This window comes from Pyricularia oryzae, chromosome 1, assembly GCF_000002495.2.
Source record: "Pyricularia oryzae 70-15 chromosome 1, whole genome shotgun sequence".
Taxonomy (NCBI): domain Eukaryota; kingdom Fungi; phylum Ascomycota; class Sordariomycetes; order Magnaporthales; family Pyriculariaceae; genus Pyricularia; species Pyricularia oryzae.
The window spans coordinates 7397062-7421537 of record NC_017844.1 but is presented as its reverse complement, the minus strand read 5'-3'; the positions used below and the strand labels follow the sequence as shown (position 1 = coordinate 7421537).

The following is a 24476-nucleotide window of genomic DNA, read 5'->3' as shown; positions in this document are numbered from 1 at the left end:
GGCGAAAGGTCCCTGATTTTTTTTCTCTCCCTCTCTCGGATGATTTGACCTGTCTCGTTCAAACCTGCTCATCACGCAGGCGGGTTGCTGGTTGGGTAAGAAGTTGGAGAATCCAGGTTTGTTTATCTGGGCGGGGCAGAGGTTCAGAGAGAAGGGAGATTTTATGTTTTTTTTCTCTTCTTTAATTCTTCAGTGCCAGTCTGAGGCGTTGTAACATGGAGTTTATCGTAAAGAAGAAAAATACAAATAAACACTTTTGTCCTTGTTGGGGCTGACCGCCATGTGATTCCTCATCCCATACTCGGCGTGGCTTGCCTTGTTGGATTGCGGGCCAGCTAGGTAGAGGCGTGTGCTGTACCTATTTGACTAGCCGCGTAATTACCTTGTCTTCTTAGTAGTATGTACATCCATGACAAAAACAGAGCACATAGGTACCAAAAGGGGCATACCATACTGCTGATAGGTACAAACTACAGCAGGTAGGTAGACAACTTACCTATCGTCTATCCAGACTTGCCAGACTAGGTACCTACCTACTATTGTAGGTAGTACAATACATCATAAAACTATCCGTACTCCGTACATTTGCAAAAGTCAAGCATAATTGATCCCCCTGCCTGCCTTACCTGCCAAGCTGCCCAACTCGAACAAGATGAAGTGGGCAGGGCTGGCCAATCACCGACCCGGTTTACAAACACAGCGCTCGGTGGTCGCCCCGCATGTGTTAGCAGAGTTACCGCGAAGTCTCTAGAAAACTCCCCCCACAGACTTTGGGCGCTGATGTAGCTGTGCTAACAGCTGCGGCCCCACATGTCCAAAAGATTCCATCGCTTTCCATCGGAGGGGCTGACTTTTTTGGCCAAAGAGCGGACCTTCCGATTTGTGAGGCAAGGCATGACTGGATTTGGGGGGAAATCGAGACTGAAAAATCCTATCAGCCTCCCTTTTGCGTCAGCGGTGTTAGGTGACATACAAATTTCCAGTTTGGCGGGAATTTTACTTCTACGTTTGCTTGCCAGTTCTGACGCATCACCATCATAACTCTTTTGGAGCCTCAAGAGATCATCTCCCACTGACGAAAAACCGCCCCTCAATCTGAACACACAAAGTTCAGCAGCCATCGGAAACTATTGTTAACGCAACAAGCCACAAGGGGAAAACCCCCCATTCAAGTACTGACAGAAAGAGGTACGTGCAAAAGCCACCAGGACCAGCCAAGCGCAGTTGAGTTGTCGGCTGCGGTGTGGTTGTTATTTTTTTTCCCACCTACCCACTCCGAGACGACCAACCATCAAACCCCCACCACCACCAACACTGGATCGTCTTTCTGCAGAACAGTTTTGTCCTGCAAGTTGCCTTGTCGTTTTTGTTTTGCGGGTTCGCGTCCAAAACGACATTCGGATTTTTATCATTTTGGACTTTTTCGCGAGCATCAGCTTACGTACCGGTCTTTCCGTTTTCGTCTTGACAGATTAAAACTACTCGGAAACTCGAGCACATTCGACCAGAACAAGATTTTTTGACATCACAGAGTCGGAGACGCATCTACGAACCACTACGTTCCACGAAGTCATAGCTCTGACCGACGAGTCTCAGCAGCCCTCATCTCGAGGCGCAAGCTCATAAACGACAACTTCTTTGCCCTGTCTTCGACACTAGGTCTGCATCCGCTGCATCACAGACACCATGGTCAAAGAAACCAAGCTCTACGAAACCCTGGGTGTATGTTTGTTGTCCTCCAGTACCTCGCTGCGCCGATATGATAGCAACCGCTCGTTTGAGGACATTCCGCTGACATTCGCTTCAGGTTGCACCCGATGCCACAGAACAACAGCTCAAGAAGGCATACAAGGTGAATGCGCTCAAGTTCCACCCAGGTAAGTCTAAACCCCGCCGCAATAAACTTTCACTTGACCTAGTTAGTCGTCTTGGCTACTGACACGCTAGGGCAGACAAGAACGCCAACAACCCCGAGGCCGAGCAAAAATTCAAGGAAGTTTCACACGCGTATGAGATTCTCAGCGATCCGCAGAAGAGGCAAGTCTACGACCAATATGGCGAGGCTGGCTTGGACGGCAGCGGCGGTGGCGGTGGCATGGCGGCCGAGGATCTGTTCGCTCAATTCTTTGGTGGCGGCGGCTTTGGTGGCGGCCTAGGCGGCATGTTCGGAGGAGGAGCACAACGCGGACCGCCAAAGGCCCGCACCATCCACCACACTCACAAGGTCTCGCTCGAGGATATCTTCCGCGGCAAGATCTCCAAGCTCGCCCTGCAGCGGTCCATTCTCTGCCCCAAGTGTGACGGTCGCGGAGGTAAGGAGGGTGCCGTCAGGCGCTGCCACGGCTGCGATGGTCACGGTATGAAGACCATGATGCGCCAGATGGGTCCCATGATCCAGCGCTTCCAGACTGCCTGCCCCGACTGCAATGGTGAGGGAGAAATCATCAACCCCAAGGACAGGTGCAAGGGCTGCAACGGAAAGAAGACCATTGTGGACCGGAAGGTGCTTCACGTGCACGTCGACCGTGGCGTTAGGAGCGGTACACGGATCGAGTTTAAGGGCGAGGGTGATCAAGCGCCCGGGTTGGAGGCTGGTGACGTTGTGTTTGAGATTGAACAGAAGCCACACCCGCGGTTTACCCGGAAGGAGGATGACCTCTTGTACAATGCCGACATTGAGCTTGTCACCGCCTTGGCCGGCGGCACCATCTTCGTCGAGCACCTGGACGAGAGGTGGCTCAGCATCGAGATTCTGCCAGGAGAGGCGATTGCACCAGGTAAGATATGCTTGATAGAATTCAAGGGGTGAAGAAGATGAAAATCGTACGGTTTACTGACTCGTCAAAACAAACAGGGGCGGTCAAGATGGTACGTGGCCAGGGTATGCCTTCACCCCGTCACCACGACATGGGCAACCTCTACATTCAGTTCAACGTCAAGTTCCCCGAGAAGAACTGGACCGAGGATCCGGCAGCATTCGAGGCCCTCAGTAAGTTGCTGCCAGCACCGTCTCTGCAAACTGTTCCTCCGCCAGACGCCATGACCGAGCCTGTCGACTTGCAAGACCCCGAGGGACAGGCCGGAGCTAGGGCTTTCGGCTCGGGTCCCATGTCCGACGAAGACGACGAGGATGGACACCCCCACGGTGCTGAGCGTGTCCAGTGCGCATCACAGTAAGCACATCGGCGTGGGTACGGTTTGATACAGTGGATTTAGCCGAGGAACTTTGAGCCCCGAGTGAAATGGTCTTATTATCCCATGAATGCTTGTATAGCTCATCATCAGTCAATGCTGCTCCAAGCTATGGATGAATGACAGTCGGGTAGGATGAATTGCAAACGAGACCATAATAATGATCATGGGGAAGAGAGTTCAGGGAGTGTTGACTCCAGGCGCAGTTGGGATGTTTATGGAGCTATGAGACATACGGGGTGCGGGGAACTTTGCTTAGATATGCCCTCCAGGTGGAAGAGGTTATGGGCTTCTTTTTTTCTGTCTTTTTTTTGCTTTTTGCATGGACTCAAGAGAGCCTGTATTGTTTGTTGGTTCTTCGGGTTCTTTTTTCTTTTTCTTTTTTTACCGGAACCTTGCCTGCCCCATGTCTCCTCCAGCTTTTTCTTTTTTCTTTTCTTTTCTTGATTTGTCTCCCGTCCACACATCATCCAACCTTATGATATTTTGGCCGGCGGCGTTTAGAGGGCAAATTAGAACGAGAAGGCATACGAGGCACTTAGCCATGCTATTTTTTTTATTTTTTTTTCTCTTTTTCGTTGTTTTGCACCACCCGTGTTGTGCTTGACATATTTGCGAAATTTGGATTATGGCCACTCTTGCTATGTGTCTTTTGTAACGCGGGCGCACTGTTTGTCGCTTCGTTCACGGTATAATACACATGTATTTGAATTTTTTGACATGTGATGTCCGCAAGCTTGGGTTGTTTGCAAGCGAGCATTTTTTGAAGCACGCTTCCATCGGCGCAATCCCTTACATGACTTGCAAATCGGGCGGGGAGAAATGCACTCCAACCAATGGACGACACCAAGCAAAGTTATGGTGGTAAATGCCACAACTGGATATGAGTTTGAGAGAAAAAGGTGTATAAAGAGAGACCCCAAAACATCTCCAACCCCCCAAACCCCTTGATTTCCATCACAAAAAACGAACCCGCTTAAGAAGAGTAGACAAAACGTAGAAAAGATAACAGCCCCTGACAACAGTACCAGCCATGTCTGACGGCCAGTGCCCAGCAGAGTCAGTCAGAAGAATAAAAAAAATGTAAAGAAAAGGAGTACAAAGACAAGTAAATAAAACCCCCAAATATGTACCATGCAACCAAACGTCACTATTTTGTCCTCATTTATACATTTCAAGCTTCGTCGTCGGGCAGCTCATCAATAACCCGCTCCACCAAGGTGATCAACTCATCGACGTCCGGTCTTTCGCTCGGCTCAACCGCCAGACACCTCCTGACGACCTCGCGGATGGGCTCGCTGATGCTCGTGTCGTCGTCGCCACCCGCCCCAGCGCCGCCGGCAGCGTTGCTACCAGCCGAGGCCTTGCCCTTGCCCTTCGCGCCCTCGTCTGGGAAGCGCCAGTCACCCGACAGGACGCAGATGCTGAGGCTGCCGCCCGTCTCGTCGGAGCGGGCCTCGAAGGGCGACTTGCCGACCAGGCAGGCGTAGAGGGTGCAGCCCATGCTCCAGATGTCGACCTTGGTGTCGATGACGGTGCCCGTCTTGACGTCGAAGAGCTCGGGGGCTCGGTACGGCATCGTGCTGTGCTCAGCGGCCGTGTCCTGCGTTGCGATGGCAAGGGACCGCGATGTTATGGCCAGGGGGGACTCGGCGATGCTGCCCAGGTCCATCAGGATCGGGGACTGGCCGTCGTCGGATATCATGATGTTGCCTGTGTGGTATGGGTTTGTCCAAGGTTAGGATGGAGTGCAATGGCTATCGGATTTGACGCCAATAAAATGAGGGGGGAAATCACTCACCAGGCTTGATATCACGATGCGCATACGACTTGGTAGCCCCGCCTTGCACACCGTGGCTCGACGCGCCGCGGTCGTCCTCGCCCACCATCAGCGGCAGCTGCTGCGCGCTCTCGTCGTCCTCATCCGCGCCCGTCTCCCTCGTCCTCGCCCTTCCGTTCTCCTCTGTGGCCTTACCTTTACCTTTTGCCTTGGCCTTTCCTTTACCCTTTTTCTTCCCACCGCCTGCCGCCGGCGCGGGGGTGTTGGTGCTGGGAACCTCCATCCTCTCGACCTGTCGCGGCTCGTTCCCGCCTCCGGCACCGCCGCCATTGTAGACGTGCATGTCCCTGAGCGCCCTGCAGACGCCAAGGAAGAGCTCCATCAGGCGCCTCTCGGGGAAGCGCGTGTGGTTGACGAGGTTCGCGTTGATCATGTCCTGCAGGTTGCCGCGGCGGTAGTAGGGGAGCAAGACATAGACGGTTTTGCTGCTCTCGTCGCCGCCGCGGTCCGTCGAGATGCTGTAGTCGACGCTGTGGATTATGCCGTCGCTGTGATCAAAGAGTTTGTACGCCTCCACCTCGCGCATCGCCTGCGTCACCGACTCGGCCCCGAACGGACATCGGATCTTCTTGAGCGCCAGGAGCTCGCTCGTCGCCGTATCCTGGACAAGGTATACGTAAGAGAAGCCGCCCTGTGGATTATGTTTTTGTTAGTGGGACTGTTTCGAAGCATTGAAGTGTGCGTTTCTGCGCAAAGTCGCCTTCGTGTTGAAGGGTTACTGCTTGTTCGCCAGTGGTACAATGGGTCGCTAGTGTTGAGGGGTTTCCACAGCAAGATAGGTAATCAAAAACGTACCTCGCCCAGCAACCTCAGGATCTTGAAGCTCCTGCCATTGATCTTGAGCGTTGGCGAGCCGGGGAAGCAATTGAGGCAATTGCCCAGTGAGTAAATCAGATCCTGTAATATCTGCGCCATGGCTGAATATCTATCTATCTTTGCAGCGGGCTTGCCTGGATGTCGGTTTTGGCGGGTTTTTTTTTGTCCCCGATGGGTTTTTTTTAATTTGAGTTTTGTCGCGATAATGTCAACCTTGTGGTCGGTCGTGTTTTGTGTACGCTGCGATTGCTCCAGAGACTTTTTCTCTTTCTCCCTGGAACACAAAAGTAAAAAAATAAGAAAAAAAAATTCGTCGGATTGTTGAACCGGATTTTTTCGTTGTTACAACTTTACCAGTCACCTTCTTTTGGTAAGAAGGTTCGGTCGGGTTTAGCTTTCGTAGAGCTCCGCGGCTGTCTCTCATACCACATCAATTCTTACTACAACACGGTACAACAACACAGCCTCAGAACGTGTCTTGTAATGCCGCTCCGCCAAGAACCCGAGCTTTCCCAGCTAGAGACCCTGGTCCCGGACTGGGATTGCGTACCTGGACAGCCCCGGTGTTCGCTATGTGGGTTGCTGATTGGTCATACCCAAGAATCCTCCCCAGCTTGGACCCTTGCATGGCAACTGGTGCTTTGGGCTTCCTACTTTGTACGACGTACCTGACGTTATAGTAGAGAGCTTTGCTTGGTACGGTACCTTGTATTGGTCACTTGCAAAATGCATATCAACGGACTTGTCAAAGCTCCCCTCCCATCGACCACTGTACACAATCTCAAATCTCAATAGCCAACAAACAATATCTGCAAGTTTTACTAGACTACCTAGTTAAACACAATCTGTGGTAAACTGATGCACCTGAATCAATCGCTATATACAGCAAAGAGTCAACAGCTTCACAGCTCCAGTCGGAAAGTAGCAACTTCAAAGGCCCTGAGCTCAATCTCAAACTTGCCATCCTTGAACTCAAGCTCGTCTCCGTCGTCTTCAAGAATGTTTACCTTGCGCACCTTCTTGACGTCCCAACTGGTCTCGACAGCGCCCCGCGCTTGTCCTCCCAGGCTGTCGTAGATGCGCACAATCACGCTGCGTCCCTTGCGCGCGGGGAGCAAGCCAACGCTAACATCCTCGTCGTCCTCACCACGCTTGACCGTGTCCAGGACCAATGACGGGTTGCCAGTGACCTTGATCGGGCACGATGACAGCATTGCTGCCGCCTCATCCGCCGGCTTCGACAACACTGTCAGCTTATTGTTGAACTCGATTGCCCGGTGAACCGTCGTGTGGCCCAGTGCACCTTCGTGCGGCAGAATTGCCCAGCGGATGTGGTGCTTGCCCATGTCGGCGTGTGCGTCGGGTGCCTTGGGTGCCCTCAACAGCGACAACCGCATTAGGTTGCCAACCGTCGCAAAACCGTATTTGCTATCGTTCAGAATCGACACGCCGTAGCCGTTCTCCGACAGATCTGCGAATCGGTGGCAGCACACCTCGAACTTGGCCATATCCCAGGTGGTGTTGTAGTGCGTCGGGCGCTTGACGATTCCAAACTGCGTCTCGTACGAGGCCTCTGTGTTGCGGATGTCGACGGGGAACTCAACCTTCAAGAACTTCATAGTCTCATGCCAGTCAACCTCGCTATGCACCTCCACATGCGATTGTTGTCCTTGAATGGCAGCAGAGAGGCTGATTGTTGTCTTGATGGAGCTGTTGTCGCTAATCTTGGTCTTGGTCACGACGCTGACGCGGTGGGCCTTGTTCTCGGAAATCTCGGTTGTTCCGCTGGTGAGCTCCTTGCGGCTGTCAAGGTGGTAGACCTCAACGTCCCATGCTTGCCAGTATAGCGGCTTGTCGTCGAAAATGACAAACTGGTTGGCCTTGCCTCCCTTAGGTATGACTTCGCGACCGACCCGACGGTCGTACATCGAGGTGATGACGCCGTTTTTAACCTTGATCTTGAGGTCGTCATTCTCCATGATAAAAACACCATCATCTTCTTTGCTGACCGAAACCTGCTTCTTCTCAGAGGTCTTGAAGGGATGCACATGCAAGATGTTTCCGGAGCCGCAAGCCACGGCACCCTCATCCTCGTTAATGTCAATGATCTCCTTGCGATGCCATGGCAGGGTGTTCAGGGCAGCGGCGCTTTGAATGCTCGTAGCTTTGACATCAGACAAGCCAAGAACATCGTATATCTCCTTTCGTACACGAGCGGCAGTCTCGAACAGTTTTGCGTATAGCTGTTGGGTGAAATGTTTTAGTATATCTCTCTGCAAAACAAGATCAAGTTTCAGTAGGAAACGCATTGCTAACCTCGTCAGAATCATCATAGCACATCTCAATAGAGCTTCCAGGCAGGCAGTCGTGGAACTGGCACAGCAGTGTCCACTCCCACATATCATCAATTTCCTTCTTCGGGTACTTGTATTTATTGTCTTTGATCGTTGCAATGGTAGCAAGGAACTCAAGATCACGCAGAACAGTCTCGGACTTGCGGTTGTTCAGCTTGTTGTTGGCCTGGGTAGTGTACGTGCCACGGTGCAGCTCAAAGTACAGCTCACCATACCACGTTACAAAATCATCTGCCTTGTTCTGGAGCTTGTCAAAGAAGTCGTCGACCGTGTTGCCCAAGTGGATTCTGGGCAAAAGTCCAACCTTGTCGCTAATACCACGGCAACGGCGCAGCTTCTCGAGGTGTTCCCAGGTGGGACCACCACCTCCATCACCATGGCCAAACACTAGAAGTGAAGTCTCGTCCTGGTTCATCGACTTGTGTTGAGTAATGCTCCTCTTGACGTCTCCAAAGTTGGCCCCAGCGGTGTATGTCTCTGAAGGAGGCATGTGGCAAATGACCTGTGTTCCATCCAAAGCAACCCAGTTGAAAGTCGTGTGGGGGAACTTGTTGATGTTGTTCCAGCTCAACTTTTGTGTCAAGAAGCGGTTCATGCCAGCAAGGCGGCAGATCTGAGGCAGCTGGCTTGAGTATCCAAAAGTGTCTGGAAGCCAAAATGTCTGACACCGCTTCCCAAAGTTACCCTCGAAGAACCTTTGACCGTAAAGGAACTGCCGCACAAGCGACTCTCCGCTAGGCATGTTTGTATCGTGCTCAACCCAACTTCCACCTATCGGGTGGAAGCGACCGTCCTTGATCTTCTTCTTGATACGATCGAAGACATAAGGATAGTCCTCCTTGAGCCATTTGTATTGCTGCGCCTGCGAAACTGCGAAATGCAACTCTGGGTACCGGTCCATCAAGTCGCACTGGTTAGACCACGACCTGGCGGTCTTGCGCCTTGTTTCTGCCCAAGGCCATAGCCAACAGGTGTCGATGTGGCAATGGCCAATGCCGTAGACGAGAGCCTCCTTCTCACTGTCATATACCTTGTGCGAGTTGACATCGCCCAGATACTCGCGCGCAATCTTGCGAGCTTTGACAATGGACTCCTTGTTGCCGAATTCGAAGGCCTCCATCATATCTGTGGCGACCTTGAGCGCCTTGTGCTGCTCCCACGAATCCTGGGGGAATTCCCTCGCCGCATCACCGATGATCCAGTGGTCGATGATCAGCTGACGAGCCTCGGGGTTGACGGCGACAATCTCGGCTTTTCCGAGCCTGAAGTATTTGTTCGGGTCCGGTGGTTGGATCGAATCGCCTGGCGCCGCGCCGAACATCCCGTTGCACGCCATCTCAATGTAGATAATGTGCTCCTTGCCATCGCGGAAGGAGTCTGGAATGACCCACTCCTCACGTTGCTGCTCGCTCAAGCCCTGGATCGGGTTGCCCTCCGCGGTCCATACCATGCCCTCGTTGCCTGCGTTCCAGTGAAACTCGAGGAGATCAGCCTTGAGCATGTGCTCGGGGATCTTGAGTTGGATTTTGAACCAATGCGTCGACCATGCCGGACCGAACCAAGCGCCAACGTCGGTAGGTTCAAACTCGTGGGACGTCGCCTCGTCGAATTTGGGGCGGGTTTGGCCCGGAGCGTCCCAGACTGAGAGCTTGACGTGGGGCGCGCCTTTGGCGACGGCCTCCTCGAGCATGCTGCGGGTCGAGGTGTCAGCGCATGGTTGAGGATTGGCAGTAGATCAAGGCAAGCCATGGTTTAGGTGGCGACTATTCACTTACCCTACAACATTCTGGACAGAATATTGGCCTCCGTCCTTGAATTGGTTAAGACGCTCCTTGTAGATGTTCTCAATCCACTTGCCCACAGGCTTGGGTGCCTGAAGGGGATACGACTTGAGGCCGCCGGCGGCGGGCTTGCTCTCGCCTCCCATGATGAATCGATATGTGGGTCGCCGGGCGCGGGAGCGCACAATGTCAAGAACCTGCTTGCAGCTGTGTATTGCTACTGTTGTGTCACTGTCGTATGAGAAGGACAAGGTCGGTTAACGGCTAACGTCCGACAAGTTCACACATTGCTTATGGAAGCAACAGCAACGCGTGCACCGAGGTTGAAGAGGGGCCGTAAGGTAGCTGTACCTGTAAAGCAGCCAGCTAGCTTTTGAGCTGTGACCTTGATCCAAACCACGATGAGCCGGCCTTCGCTGCAGGTCAAGGTAGGCTCCGATGTTTCAAGAATACAATACAATGGAGAAAGTAGGTGTGCCAACCCTACTTCTTAGAGCTATAGAAAGAAAAACAGAAGAAGCAAAGACAGAAAATGGATGGATGGATGGATGGGGTAGACGGATGATGGATGACGAATTGACAACGCTAAAACCTTTTTGCTTTCGGGGTCAGCTGTACCTCTCCCTCAACTTGGGCTATCATTGAGGAGAGCTCCGCCCCCGCACGGCGGCAAGTTACCTTGCTTTATGGAGCTCCAAGCGGGCGTCTGAGCGGGGGAAGCCCCTGCAGGGTTGCGCCTGCCGGTAGGGGCAGTTCAGGCCCCGACCAAGCCCGATTGGCGGTCATGGCGCTGGGCAGCTGCGGGGTAGAGCGCTTTACTTTGTACTAATTACTATGTAAATAAGTGCGTGGTAGAGTGGAGACGTCTGCTTACGGTACATTCTATTTCGTGGTAGTAGAGCTCGAACTTTTGGTTCGGTTTTTTTATTTGCTCTTCTTCAATTGGGGCGACTACCAGGAACCTCGACTATGTAGCTTTTTTGTATCATTTATTTCCACAGCGAAATCCTTGCTCACGAAACCAGTTCACGAGAATCAAGACGTGGCGGTACCTGCACGGTCAAAGGTGCAGGCGGCAAAACAGCTCCGGTTTGTTCTGATTTGGGTTCAGTGGAGACTAGCAAATCCCAAGTGGCGTTTGAGCTTGTCTAAAGATGGGATCAACCTCCCAAAAACTGATCGGGTGTGATTTGGACCACGACTCCGAACCTGCTTTCGTCTTTCCCCGCAAGCCCGTTACCTACCACGTTAGATTGGGGTTCATAACATTAGGTAGGTAATTGCCTATGTATATTCCACTCTGTTACTCTCTGGAATTACTCACACGGGCAACGACGAGCCTATCCTCCTATCCAAATTGAAATTCAACTGTTATCAAATAGCTTGCAGATGGTACAAAGTATGCTGTCATACCACTAGCAACAGCATTTTTTTTCTTTCTTCCCCATCTACATGAATACCACCTGTTGCTTCTCTATGCGCATAAAACCAAAACGATATATGCTGGGATGTCCAACATACGGCCATAATTGCGCACCTGATATAATCATCTGCATTCCGTTGTTCAAGTGACGCTGCCGTACTGTACTGCGGCTGCAAGTAGAGGTTACACTGCGCCGAAGCAGTACGACCACCATCTGCACCCAGCATGGCCAACCACGGCCACAAAGAAGAGATTCTTGGGAGATCCATAGGTCTGCTTCAATTGATCTCCCAATCAAAGACTTCAGGAGAGAAACAACAAGGGTATGAAACAAGCAAACCACCGCAAACGCCACTAAGCCCACGAAAAACCAGATACCACATATCGAAATGAAAACCGTCCGATAGCCAACTATCAAAACTCCATTCAACATGCAGTTCCATACAGATGATTCAATGGCTTTAGAAGCCCCAAAGCCTCCTAATGAAGTTCCTCATGGGCAGTGACTTACACTACTTTCCGGAGCTTAATTTGAGACAACCTCACCAGTGAGATCCTCCATATCGTCGTCGTCGTCGTCATCATCATATTCGTACGAATAGTCATCCTCATCGTCATCGTCCTGCTCTGCAGCACGTTCCAAATCCCCGTCATCCTCACCGCCTGGTCTCCACCGCCTCACCTCCTCAAAATCGCTCTCACTATCGCTGTCGTCATCGTCCGCCGCAAAATCCAAGGCGCCCAACAGGGGTACTTCGATCCTCGCTAGTTGACTCTTGATCATTCCGTCCGCGACGGCAAATAGCTTGTCGTCGCCGTCGGTGGGACTGGGCTCCGCATCTATCGAGAAGCCGAGCTCGTCCGTATCAATTGGCTTGTCCAAGGCAGCAGTGTTAGGCGAGGGCAGGACGTCCTTGGGCACGTGGCCGATCCACTTATCGACCGTAGCCTCAACGCGCTTCTTCTTGCCCACCCCGGCCGGGGTCGGTGCTGTGGCAGCCGAGCGCTCTGAGAGACCCCTCCGAAACTGCCGCTTCTCCCTCTTGCGGCGCCGCTGGATCCGGTCGCGAACGTACCAAGCCACGACAAGCATAGCAGCCTGTGTCATCTCTTGGCACTTGGCCCGCTGCAAGTTGGCCCAGGCCTGACACTTTTGATGCTGGTAGTTGGCGATGGCCTGCGAGCGCTGCTGGTAATACGCTGCGATGCGAGAGATCAAGGCAAGGTGTCGCGTGTCCATGCTAGGGGTCGGTGAGGTCGTGTTCGCGTTTGTGGGGGTGGTGCTACTGCTGCTGTCGAGGTTTGGACTTTGGCTTGATGCTGATGATGATTGTGTGGAGTCCGTGGACGGTGTGACAGATGTGGCAGGTGTTTCAATGTGTGGTTTGGCAGTTTTGATCTTCGGGTCCATTGCCGCCGGTGCCTCTCTGCTCAGAGGAGTCGACTTCGTAGAGAGCTCGGGGCACTTGATTGCAAAATTCAAACAGTCCGGCGGAGGAGTTATGGGTATCTGTGGTTTGAAGGGCAGGGAGGTGCCTGTGAAAGGTTCAGAAGTGGCAGCCATACTATCTCCAACAAGTGGCCAAGACCGGGTTGTCCGAAAGGATGTCTCTCGGTCTCGTTGCTGCGTATACTCGTGGGTATTGTTGTGTACCGGTACTTGCGCGTGTGTACAAGCAAGCAGTGTGAGAAAACCCAAGAATATGGGTGGTGATATGTTTGTTTTATTCGAAAGCGTACGACTGTAACATGAAGGTATTGTTTTGTATATCAGGAAGAAACCCCCCAGAAGGGGTGTGAGATCTGGGCAAAGAAGGACATGGAGAGATTTATAGCATGGTCTAGTAACGCTGGCTACCTACGACAACCTGTCAGCAGTCGGCAAGACAGGAGGGTAAAATGGGACGGCATGACACCAGCATGGTCATATCAGTGAGGTAGGGCATGCGGGCAAGGGGCACCCGATCCGAGGGAGTGGGACGGACAAAACGCAGAATCAACCAAAGAGCAGCTCATTGCAGTTGGTTGGGCCATTGAACCTGGCATTTCCCTGGCTTGTCATCAGTGCATTTGTGCGGTTGTTGTGCGAATGGGCGTAGAGGCTGGGCGGAGTCGTCAGAAAATCGTTCGAGAATCGGTTGCCGACGTGCCAGAAATGGGGCCACTGCATTGTCGACAACCTCACTAGCCCCCACAATCGGAACTTGGGTCTGGCGTGCGCCTTCCCTTCAATGCTTGGCGGGTCTAGAGAAAGAAGAACCGGCGGTAACAGCAGCAGAATTTGCAGTACCGTGGTTCAAAGCAAAGGAAACAAACACGACCCAAAAAAGAAAGGAGCTGAGTGGATGAAGCCATGTTGTCGTCATTCCATCGACCAACTCCACCAATTCGGTGATTTGAACAACGACCGTACGTGTAGGTATCTTATGCTAGGCAGCCCAACTAACAGAACATACCCGCTTGAGGCATCCTTGTTGCTCTGAGCATGCAAACACTGGCACTATAGTGAAGTCACTCGGGTCAGTTTCTTGTGCTTTTCATTTTGATTTCTTTGCTCATTAATTTGTCGCATAAGAGCGAAAGAAATTATGCAATCGCACTTTGGCGGCCGGATGCTTCCAAATCCCTAAGTGTGTTCGGAAATGTCGATCGAAGGAGTGACACCATTTCAATCGTTCGTCAATAATCGACAACGCGACAACAAGTGATTCGATCTATTTCAACACGTGCTACAGACATCACGCACGTGGGTATCTATCCCCAGATAATTAAGGTATGTCCTTGGGCCGTCAAACGTAGCTTTGAATGAGGGGCTAAGGTACTTACCATCACAGCTATGAAATAATCAAGCATCAGCATCTCGGTCGCTATCCGGGGATAGAACGCGGCCAGGGCCAGACACCAAAAAGGCCAAGGGCGAAAAAAAAAGCACAGAGGCACAAGCGTGCAGCCCACACCACACAAACTCTATCAACCAAGACAGTCAGTTCCACCCCACCCAATTACCCGCTCAGGACCAATAAAAACTCTTCACTCAAAACTTCCATTAACAAACAGAAAAACTAACATCAAATGAGCTGATTCCCGCCATTAGCCGTTGGCGTTCCCAACCCAGAAAAAAACAGCTCATGTTGATGCTCCATTCGCGTAGTTCCTCCTACCAGGCGGCCTACTCGCGCATTAACAGCCGTTATATCCTCCTCGGCCCGCCCTCCGGATCTGTGAAAACCCTCGATCTCCCACCTACTGCCGATGCAGAGAGCTTGGAGATTGGTGATACTCACGGGGCCTCACGCCACACCAGGCCACATCGCAAACCATCACTACGATTAAGGCATCTGCGCCCGCACCTGCCTAGCACGGTAGGCGACGATGGTTCCATGAGCACCAGTCGTGTGCTTCTAGGTTCATGCTCTCACGGACCCATGGGCAGATTGCCCATCTCTTTGGCTGCTTCGGTATTCCACCAGCAACAAAGCTATAGGTACCAGCAAGTCAGGGGGGCCAAGACAAGGACGGCTGTGAAGCCCGATGATCTCCCAACTGTCAAATGTGCCAAATCCAGGAAAAGGGTTAAGCCAGAGGAGCCGTCGAATTCCAAGTCTGCCAGTAGACGGACCACCATCAAGCTTGAAGACTTGCCTCAGGGGCTAATAAAGGACGCGGAGCCACTTCCGCTGCCTGAAGATGAAGGCCCGACATACCCTACCGTAATCCAGCAGGCGCGTCGGAACATGAACAGGTTCGACAACTGCGTTCTGCTGACCCGCGTTGGTGGTTTCTATGAGCTCTACTTTGAACATGCCCAGGAAATAGGCCCGCAGCTGAACCTAAAAGTAGCCACGAAGAAGACTGCTGCGGGCAATGTTGCTATGGTACATTTCTCTCATATATAACTCCGAAGCTAAGTAAAGAAGGGGATGAATTTGCTTGTTAGTTGGATGTTTCTGATGTTTGGTGCATGGAACCTAGGCCGGGTTTCCTTTTTTCCAGCTCGACCGGTTCCTCAAGGTCCTAGTCCAAGACCTTAACCGCTACGTAGCAATCGCCGAGGAGTTCCCCAATGATGCTGGCGACAAGGTCAAGTCTGGGGGCCTCATGCATGACCGCCGTGTTGCCCGCGTCATCACTCCCGGGACCTTGATCGATGAGAATTTCATGGATCCCTATTCGAACAATTATGTCATGTCCATCCACATGCCAGAGCCGCCCAGAATCTCCATGCGTGAAGCCAAGGATGTCTCGGCTGCCGCCGCTGCAGAATCACTCGCTGTCCCTCAACCTTTGATGGAAAACATCGCCAACTCACCCCTTGGGCTCGCCTGGCTAGACCTATCCACTGGCCACTTCATCACCCAATCAACAACCCTCGGCTCCCTTACTTCAGTCCTCTCCCGCGTTAGTCCTAAAGAGATCGTTCTTGATAGGACCATCACACCTTATGCATCCGAAGAGCTCCTCACTCTACTGGCGGAAGAAAGACGGTTGTCGACGCATGCCAAGCGCCCAGAGCAATGGACGCCCGCCGATTGGGCCCCAATGCTCGAGTCTGAAATGCCACCGCGCTCCATGGAAATGTTCACCACCGAGGAGGTCCAGGCCAGCAATCTGCTGCTCCACTACGTCAAAGATCGCCTGCAGAACATAAATATCAAGCTCCAGCCGCCCCGCCGGCATCAGTCCATGGAGGTCATGTCCATCGACAAAAACAGCATGCGCTCACTCGAGATCAAAAGCACCGTCCGCGACGGCGCCCTTCGTGGCAGTCTGCTGCATGCCGTCCGCCGCACAGTGACGAGGGGCGGGGCGAGGCTGCTCGACGAGTGGCTGAGCGCCCCCTCTACTTCGTTAGACGTCATCACTGCACGACAGGATCTTGTCTCGCGCTTCCGGCAGGACGAGACATTGCGCGACAGCGTTGTGCTGCTTCTGAGAAGATGCGCCGACTCGCATCGTCTCGTCCAGAAATTCGCCCTCGGCCGCGGTGATCCCGATGACCTCCTCGATTTATCTCGCACTATTGCCGCTTCTAACGAAATCGTTTCGCGTCTAAAAAGCGCCGTCGCGACGTCCACTGGACCAGGAAACTCAACCCCTGAATCAGGCAGTGAGTGCCTAGCTAACTTGATCGGTCGCATCAACCTATCCCAACCTCTCAAACTCGCCAAAATGATCCGCAACGCGATCGACGAGGAAGGCCTGGTACAACGTCATCAGCTTGAGGAGGAGGCGGCCGGCGAGATGGTGGAGCTGGCGGAGCGGGTCGTCACGGCCACGGGCTCGACGGACCTCGCCAACGTGCTGCCCAAATCAGCTCCCAGTCCCACAGCAGCTGCCAAGAAGCGCCGCGCCGTAGCGACGACATCCATCCGCGAATATTACAGCGCCGATAACGATGCCTGGATCATGAAGTCCGGCGCTAGCGACGTGCTGTCTACTCTTCACGCCGAACTTTCAGGCCTATTGCAAGAGCGCACTGAGCTCCAAGAATCCCTCCAAGATCGCCTCCAAGCTTCGACTCTCACCCTCAAGTGGACCCCAAACCTCGGCCACATCTGTCATGTCAAGGGCAAGGATGCCCGCGCGCCACTGGACGGCATCAGATCCCTGTCCTCCTCCCGCAGCACCCGCTCCTTCCACCACGACGAGTGGACCGACCTGGGCGCCCGCCTCGACAAGGCACGCGTCGCCATCCGCGCCGAGGAGCAGCGCGTCTTCCACCTCCTCCGCCGCGCCGTCGTCAAGGCTCTCGTACCGCTGCGCCGCAACGCCGCCGTCCTCGACGAGCTCGACGTCGTCACCGGCATGGCTTGTCTTGCGCACGAGCGGGGCTGGATCCGCCCAGTAGTAAACCACGGGACCGCCCACGCCATCATCGGTGGCCGCCACCCGACCGTCGAGGCTGGACTCGCCGACCGCGGACGCTCCTTCACCGGCAATGACTGCTTCGTCGGCTCGGCGGGCCATGGCCGCGTCTGGCTCGTAACTGGCCCCAACATGGCCGGCAAATCAACCTTTTTGCGGCAAAACGCCCTCATCACCGTCCTCGCCCAGGTCGGCTGCTTCGTGCCGGCCGACCACGCCGAGCTCGGCATCGTCGATGCCCTCTTCAGCCGTGTTGGGTCTGCCGACGATCTTTACCGCGACCAGAGCACATTTATGGTCGAGATGCTCGAGACGGCTCAGATCCTCCGCAGCGCCACGCCTAGGAGCTTCGTCGTCATGGACGAGATTGGCCGCGGCACGACGCCCGAGGATGGAACCGCCGTTGCGTTTGCTTGCGTCGAGCACCTGGTCAAAATCAATCGATGCAGAGCCCTGTTTGCTACGCATTTCCACGCCGTGACTGACCTCGCCGTTGCCAAGGGCATATATGCGGCGGAGGGCAGCACGGACGGCGTCGAGATGTATTGCACCGACGTTGAGGAGGATACGGGTGGTGGCTTCATATATATGCACAAGCTACGTAAGGGCGTCAACAGGCAGAGCCATGCACTGAAGGTCGCGCGCCTTGCTGGTTTGCCCGAGGCCGCTATCAACGTCGCCAAGGATGTGTTGCAGAATGGATATCAGGTGCCTACGAATTAATGGCTTGGGAACCATTCGGCTGGTCATATAAATGCAAGGATCTGTAGAATTAGACGTGTACATCTAGACCTTACCCGTACAAAATCTTCCAACTTCACGTGGCTGAATCTTTGCGGTGTGCCAGGTCTTTACAGCTTACGGATACAAGACAAATCTTGTCCTTGCTTGGGACTGGGCATATGGCATATACGAATCTGGATAAACACTTTGAAGATGTTAGCTTCAAGCCTCTTGAAGGATATATATTGGTGTAACTTGGAATGTGAGGCATGTCTCATAGGGTGGTGATGGGTTGTCATCAAATGAGTTTTCAGGGTTAAAAAGCTCTTGATAGTTTTTTATAATCATAGACACGAGAGGGGAATTGTGCGAAATGCGGCTGAAAATATAATAAGTTGTGCTTACCTATTGTGGTAGATGGAACTTGGCTGAGGTACAGCACACCATAGTTATCATCATATCACGTCACCAGAGACAGACGGCTGGCCATTACTTCATTTCATTTGGTGTAGATAAGTGAACTGCTTCTGTCCACATGAGCTACCTTTCCACACTGGCCAGAGATGGCTGGCGTTGACAAGTCGAATCATGGCGTCATAAAGGCGTTTAGTCGAAGAGACCGAAGCCCATGTCCTCGTCGGACTGCTCCTCCTCGGACTCGTCCTTCTTGGCCTCAGCGGCGGGGGCGTCGCCACCACCGGCACCGCCGGCGGCAGGGGCAGCCGAGGCGTAGGCGTCGGGGTTGGCAATGCGGTCCTTGAGCTCTTCGACGGCGGGGAAGCTGTACTCGGTCTCGAGGGCAATTGACAGGATGTTCTTGTACGAGTTGACAACCGAGTGGATGACCGAGGGCCAGGTGGGGAAGTCGAGAGCCAGCGAGATGGCGGCGATGGTGGCAATTGCCGAGCTGAACGACTTGAGGAGCTGCTCCTCACCAATGTCCAGGACGCTGGAGGGGAAGCAGTTGCCCTGGTCGTAGACCTGCTCGACGGTAAGACCGTAGGTGAAGGGCGAGATGTTCAGCATGTTCAGCAGGGTAGCCTCGGAGGCTCCGACCTTGCCACCAGCCTCAACGAGCTTGAGGTCCGTGGTGATTTCAATGGTACCACGGGCAATCTTGGTGGGGACACCAAGGGCCTGGAAGAACGAGGTCTTGCCGGGCTCCATACCGGTGTTTCCGGCAGGAATCCAGACATCGTCGGGGGCGACGGCACCGGCACGGGCAGGGGCCCTGACACGGTTCTGGAGGATCTTGTCGCGGATCTCCTTCAGGTCGCTGTTGGTGAAGACGAAACCAACGTTGCCCTTGACGTAAGGCAGGAGACGCTCGTACTCCGGAGACTCGGAGACGAAGGTCTTGAGGGCACGACGAACCTGTGAAGAAAGAAGATTATTGTTAGCTTGTTTAGTGCGTCAAAATTTTCAGCCGCAAGGTCCAGGGATGATTTAAAACTGCCTACCATGGTGTTCTTGCCCATCAGGACGACAGCCTCGCCGCGGAGCGACTGGCGAATCTCGTGCATCTGCTGAGAGCTGACATTGTCGACACCGACGATGAAGATGGACTTGTACTCCTCGAGCAAACCCTTGAGCTTGTCGAAGTAGCCAGCCTTGTTACCGGTCTTGCCCCCCATATCTTCTTTCTTTTATGAAGGCAGGATGTTTAAGGGCGAAGAGGTCTTGTGTTGTTTAGAGAGGAGGAGCAGAAAAGTTGCTGATCCTTCGTGATATTTTTTTTGGTACTGAGAGGTGCAAAAAGTTCAAGCGTTGCTTCCCCTCTGCGATTTTAGTTTTGGTGTGCGCACAAACGTAGGGCAGGCCCAATATGGACTAGCGCAATCTTTTGCCATGTTGTGGGGCGTGGTGAAGGGAAGTGGGGTTTGAGATTTTCGATTTTCGAAGTATAGACGAACGAGGTTGAGTCATGTGATATCAAATTTGCTTGGTGCTAAGGAGGAATTTCGAGGTATTAATCACGAAGAGGTTCGAGTGTAGCGCGTCGAAATACTCGCGCTGCTCGTACCTTTTTCTTCTTCTTAGCTTAGGTCCTTGTACCTGCCAACGAAATGCACTTACCTTTTCAGCGAATTTTGGTCTGCGGGGAGGTTCTCTTCTGCGCCCAAGGCGGGACCATCCACGCTTTCAATATCAAGGACCATTCATATCTGGGAAAATGGGATCATCCTGATTCTGCAAAGGAGGCAGAAGCCCAAAAGGAATTGGCAGAGCAGAAAGCCACCAAGGAAGTACATGAGGATTCCCACGATGCAGAGGAGTCCGTTGAGGATGGACCACCCTCGAAACGGGTGAAGCTGGACCCAAGATCCAGCACTTTGACCGATACTGCCGCAACAGGTTCGCCAGCTTCAGGGAATGGGACGGGGGCCGAGAGCACGAATGGGGAAGGAAAGGGCAGACCGAAAAAGGGATCCAGAATGGCCGCCCCTATACCATCTGATCTTCCCTGGGTTGCCATCCTAGTCGCGACAAGCGACAGTCGGCATCTGGTCGCCGTCTCAGGCCATGACAAGACCATCTGGACATTCTCGCACGACGGAGCAGGGAAACTGACAGAGCTGAGCAAGCGCTCGATGCCAAAGCGGCCCTGTGCTGTGGCGATAACCGCTGATAACCAGACCATCATCTCGGGCGACAAGTTCGGTGACGTGTTTGCCCTGCCGCTCATCGAGTCCGATACACCAATTGCGGTCACTACGCTGGTTTCCCGGTCGGAGAAGAGGAAAGCTTCCTTCAAACCCGAGGCAGACGAGACGACCGTCCACTCAATGCGGAACCTCCGCGCCCTGGCCAACCAGAAACTACACCTGGAACAACACAAAAAGAAGCCGGCCGAAGCCGAAGATGCCGATGCTAGCGGACCGGCGTTTGACCATGCTCTTCTTCTCGGTCATGTCTCGATGCTGACTGCACTCGCCCTGAGCAGCCGTCCGTCCCCGTCCGATCCCAATGCCATTAGGCCTTATATCATCACGGGTGACCGCGACGAGCACATTCGCGTCTCGCGCGGTATCCCACAATCCCATGTAATTGAGAATTTCTGCCTCGGTCACGAGAACTTTGTCAGCGACTTGTGCATACCGACTGTGCAGCCGGAGCGACTCTTGATCTCTGGAGGTGGCGACTCTGATCTTTTCCTATGGGACTGGCCGAGCGGCAAGGTGCTGGACAGGCAGAACCTGCTTCAGCATGTGCAGTCCTATGACGCTGCAGCAGCAACCTTGGCTGTTTCGAAGATTGTTTCGTTTGACAAGATCCAAGGGGAAATGCAGACACATCACATGGTGGCTGTGATTTGCGAACGGCAAGTAAACCCTGGTTTTTTCTTCTGTCATTAGCAAGTATCAAAGTAATATCTTTGCACGAACTTGGCTAATGTTTAAATGCATACAGAGTACCTGCAATCTTCTTATATGAGATCAACGAAAGTGGCAGTTTGTCTCATAAGCAGACTGTTTTCCTCCCGTCAAACCCGCTTGATGCCGGCAGCAACGACGGTGACTTAATCATCGCATTGGACACAACATCTCCAACCTCTCGGATCTCATCAGAATACGGAGATATCATGGGAGCCAAGAGTTGTCTTGTTTATCTGGGCGAAGACGGGCAGTGGATGGTCAGATTGTTTTCTGTGCAGCCTAATCGGAACCTCATACGCGATATGACAAGGGAGGATCTTCACAGGGCGCTTTACCCAATCGAGAGTTTGAGGAAAGCCCCCATTGAGGAACGGGAAGAAGAGCCTGAAACTGCGGAAAAAACGAACTAGGCCAGTCACCCTATTCACTAGAACTAGCCGTTTCGTATCCCGATGCGCAAGCGATTTCGCTTTGTCGTGTCGAAGTCAACAAAGACTCCAAAAATCCGATGCTACCATATATTACCCCTGTCATAATATTTTCCATGAGTTCCCCACGAGACAGAAGTCCTTCTCAGTCAGTAGCCTGCAATCCAGGCCTTTTCCAGACACACTGCAGATGGCCAAAAACCATACCAAATTCCTGGATCTCTACCTCACGAGCCTCGACGAACCCAAACGTCCTGTACAGCCTCCTTGCAGCAGCCAGCTCTCGTATCGTGTTTAGCCTGACCTCCTCGAACCCTACTTCGTCCACAAAAGCCATGGCGGCCGCGATCAGCTTCTTTCCGGCCCCGCTGCCGCGGACTGAGTCGTCGACGATGAAGGACCGCAGGTGCGCGACGCCCGGCAGGCCCAGATCCTCCCCGTCGATGAAGATGACGCCTACGATCCGGTTAGTTCGAGCATCGATCGCGGTCCAGGCTTGGTTCATCGGTCGATCCAGCCGCCTCAGCAGGTCGGCTAGCGACGCGGACAGGTCAGCCTCGAACTGCATGCCCCAGCCGTGGTGCGTGGAGAAGTACGCCGTGTTCATCTCCATGGCGCGCGCGAGGAGGCCCGGGCGGTAGCCGGCCTGGATGGTGACGGCGGCTGGCTGCGGTGCAGGTTGTGTGGAGGCAGCGGTCGCCAAAGGGTCGCGCGCCGTTTGGGCCGCCTCCTGGCGCATCCGCAAGGCGTGTAGGGTCGTTGCGTACAGCTGCAGTCCGCTCACAATGGTGGCCGCCGCGGCCGGATCGACCGCCTCAGCGGTGGTTAGGGCAGTCTGAACCTGGCCGGTCGCCATGTCGTCGATGGAGGCTAGCACGGCGCAGCCCCTGCTCGTCATTCGTCGGCTCGTCATTCGTCGGCTCGCCACACCGGAACCCTCCAGAACCGGCTCCACCAAACCGGCGTCGACGAGTTCACTCACAGCCCGGGCGAGGGTGTGGTTGTCGAAGCGGAGAACATGGCGCAGGCCGGCGTCTGTGGCGACGCCCCTCTCGGCGATCTCTATCAGGCAGTGCGTCGCTGCCGGCGAGAGGCTGGTATCTTCATACGTTGAACGGAAGAAACCCCACTCGCGGGCGAGTTGGCGGGAAGCGGCCCTGATTTGAGGTATGTTTGGGTCTGTGTTTGGGGTTTGGGGTTGGGCTACAGTGCAGGACATGGTGTCTGGGTTCCCCTGGGAGTATGCTCTATGATGTGCAAGTACTTGCTTATGGTATATTGCCAGCAAAGGTACAACTATTAACTAGTTATGCAGGATGGTGCGTTGGGCTATCTGGATGATCAGATGGATGTCACAAAAACGTTGATCGTTTGGATAGAATCACCCGGAGTACGAAATGGAAGAAAGGACTGGCTTGCACAAGAGGATGACAGCCAAGAGCGGTATCGGACTCGGCGAAATCCCTCATCTGGGGAGTGAGTCTTACTATCTACACACTATGTGCGCCGGTGGTATACGGAGATATTTGATGCTCCGAGTCCCGTACGCAAAATAAATTACGGGATCGACATGACGAAGTAGGTAATACAGAAAATGGCCTAGATACTCGGTGAGCATTCCAAGTAACTCGTAAGGCTGACGTCGACCAAGTAGACAAAATCCCTATCGGCGTTTATTGTTAGCGCCCGTGCAAAAAAATTGGCCGGCTTGCCGGTTTGTTCTTGAAACGAATATGTCCCTTGCCGAGGGTTTGTTGGTTGTCATTAATATACTAGCCTTGCTAGCATAGGCTGAGAAAGTTAGTACGATTGATTAAAGGGGCAGCTATGCATTGCTTCTTGACGAAAATGGCAACTGCCTCGGCAGAGACGGAAGAAGAGAAAGAAGAAACACGATAATGAAAAAGACATTGACAAGCAGGATGGAATGCATAACAAGACGAGAGCAGATCTAAAGAAAAAGAATAATTGTGATGGGACAAGGTAGAATGAGTTCAGCACCAAATAAAAATTGTCCATTGTACTCACATTGAGTTCGGAGTAATGGAGTAAATCCAGGCTTTCGAGGAGGTGCGCAGATGAAAAAGGATGGAAGGATGGCAAGGGGCTCATCAACCTATCAAATACCTGACAGCAGTCCCGTCGGGACAGTAATTAGACGACTTCACATAAGATATGCCATGATGTGGGAAGGATTTGAAAAACCAGATGAGACAAACTTCGAAAGCGATAGCGAAGGCCGCGCGTATGTACCATCTATGCCCACCTAGGTACAAAGCAAGTAGCCAATGTATGCCAAGAGGTTCAAGCAGGAGACTGGGTGATCGGATGAGAAGTCTGTCCCAAGTGATGGTATGAAGTAAGAGGTGTGTATCGCCTTTGGTAGATCTAGGCGCAACTGTAGGTAGACGATAAATGTATTTTGCTGATCTTGATTTGTACCAAGTAGGTACCTACCTAGGCAGGTACCTTTGCATGCCCGCACAGCCCCACGCAGCTGGGGAAAGCATTGGTTGGCGAATTGGGGTTGGAGGTGGGAAGGAATATCGGTACTTTGCCTATTTTGTGAATTGGTTCCAGGATACGTACTATAGACCTGAGCCCAGATAGAGAGATATTTAGAGCTAGAGATATTTCAAGACAAACCAGCTGCCTGGCTTGGCTTGGTGACTCAAAG

The 24476-nt window shown here is 53.1% G+C and overlaps 7 protein-coding genes across 7 annotated transcripts; 3 read left to right on the top strand and 4 right to left on the bottom strand.

Moving 5' to 3' along the window:
* Nucleotides 1-865: 865 nt before the first annotated feature.
* On the top strand, nt 866-3890 carry MGG_04462 (chaperone dnaJ 2). The gene is made up of 5 exons (XM_003710951.1): nt 866-1188; nt 1472-1722; nt 1808-1877; nt 1953-2777; nt 2855-3890. Exons 2-5 carry the CDS (start codon nt 1687-1689, stop codon nt 3175-3177), a joined length of 1254 nt encoding a protein of 417 aa, XP_003710999.1. The 5' UTR covers nt 866-1188; nt 1472-1686; the 3' UTR covers nt 3178-3890.
* MGG_04463 (NAK protein kinase) lies at nt 3654-6289 on the bottom strand. Its single transcript, XM_003710950.1, has 3 exons — nt 5828-6289; nt 4994-5663; nt 3654-4905 (listed from the first exon to the last, which is right to left on the bottom strand). The coding sequence occupies exons 1-3, from the start codon at nt 5945-5947 to the stop codon at nt 4367-4369; spliced, it is 1329 nt and encodes a 442-aa protein (XP_003710998.1). The 5' UTR covers nt 5948-6289; the 3' UTR covers nt 3654-4366.
* Nucleotides 6290-6750: 461 nt separating this feature from the next.
* Nucleotides 6751-10129, bottom strand: MGG_04464 (alpha-mannosidase; the record flags this gene model as incomplete). Its single annotated transcript, XM_003710949.1, has 3 exons — nt 6751-8091; nt 8165-9893; nt 9978-10129. The coding sequence occupies 3 exons, from the start codon at nt 10127-10129 to the stop codon at nt 6751-6753; spliced, it is 3222 nt and encodes a 1073-aa protein (XP_003710997.1).
* A 1803-nt stretch (nt 10130-11932) lies between these two features.
* On the bottom strand, nt 11933-12970 carry MGG_04465 (uncharacterized protein; the record flags this gene model as incomplete). Its single annotated transcript, XM_003710948.1, has 1 exon — nt 11933-12970. One exon carries the CDS (start codon nt 12968-12970, stop codon nt 11933-11935), a length of 1038 nt encoding a protein of 345 aa, XP_003710996.1.
* A 922-nt stretch (nt 12971-13892) lies between these two features.
* On the top strand, nt 13893-18482 carry MGG_04466 (DNA mismatch repair protein mutS). The gene is made up of 2 exons (XM_003710947.1): nt 13893-14179; nt 14241-18482. The coding sequence occupies exon 2, from the start codon at nt 15505-15507 to the stop codon at nt 17992-17994; it is 2490 nt and encodes an 829-aa protein (XP_003710995.1). The 5' UTR covers nt 13893-14179; nt 14241-15504; the 3' UTR covers nt 17995-18482.
* MGG_04467 (60S acidic ribosomal protein P0) lies at nt 17963-19732 on the bottom strand. The gene is made up of 3 exons (XM_003710946.1): nt 19455-19732; nt 18400-19368; nt 17963-18199 (listed from the first exon to the last, which is right to left on the bottom strand). Exons 1-2 carry the CDS (start codon nt 19626-19628, stop codon nt 18601-18603), a joined length of 942 nt encoding a protein of 313 aa, XP_003710994.1. The 5' UTR covers nt 19629-19732; the 3' UTR covers nt 17963-18199; nt 18400-18600.
* A 177-nt stretch (nt 19733-19909) lies between these two features.
* MGG_04468 (uncharacterized protein) lies at nt 19910-23848 on the top strand. The gene is made up of 2 exons (XM_003710945.1): nt 19910-21316; nt 21406-23848. Exons 1-2 carry the CDS (start codon nt 20061-20063, stop codon nt 21779-21781), a joined length of 1632 nt encoding a protein of 543 aa, XP_003710993.1. The 5' UTR covers nt 19910-20060; the 3' UTR covers nt 21782-23848.
* Nucleotides 23849-24476: the final 628 nt, after the last annotated feature.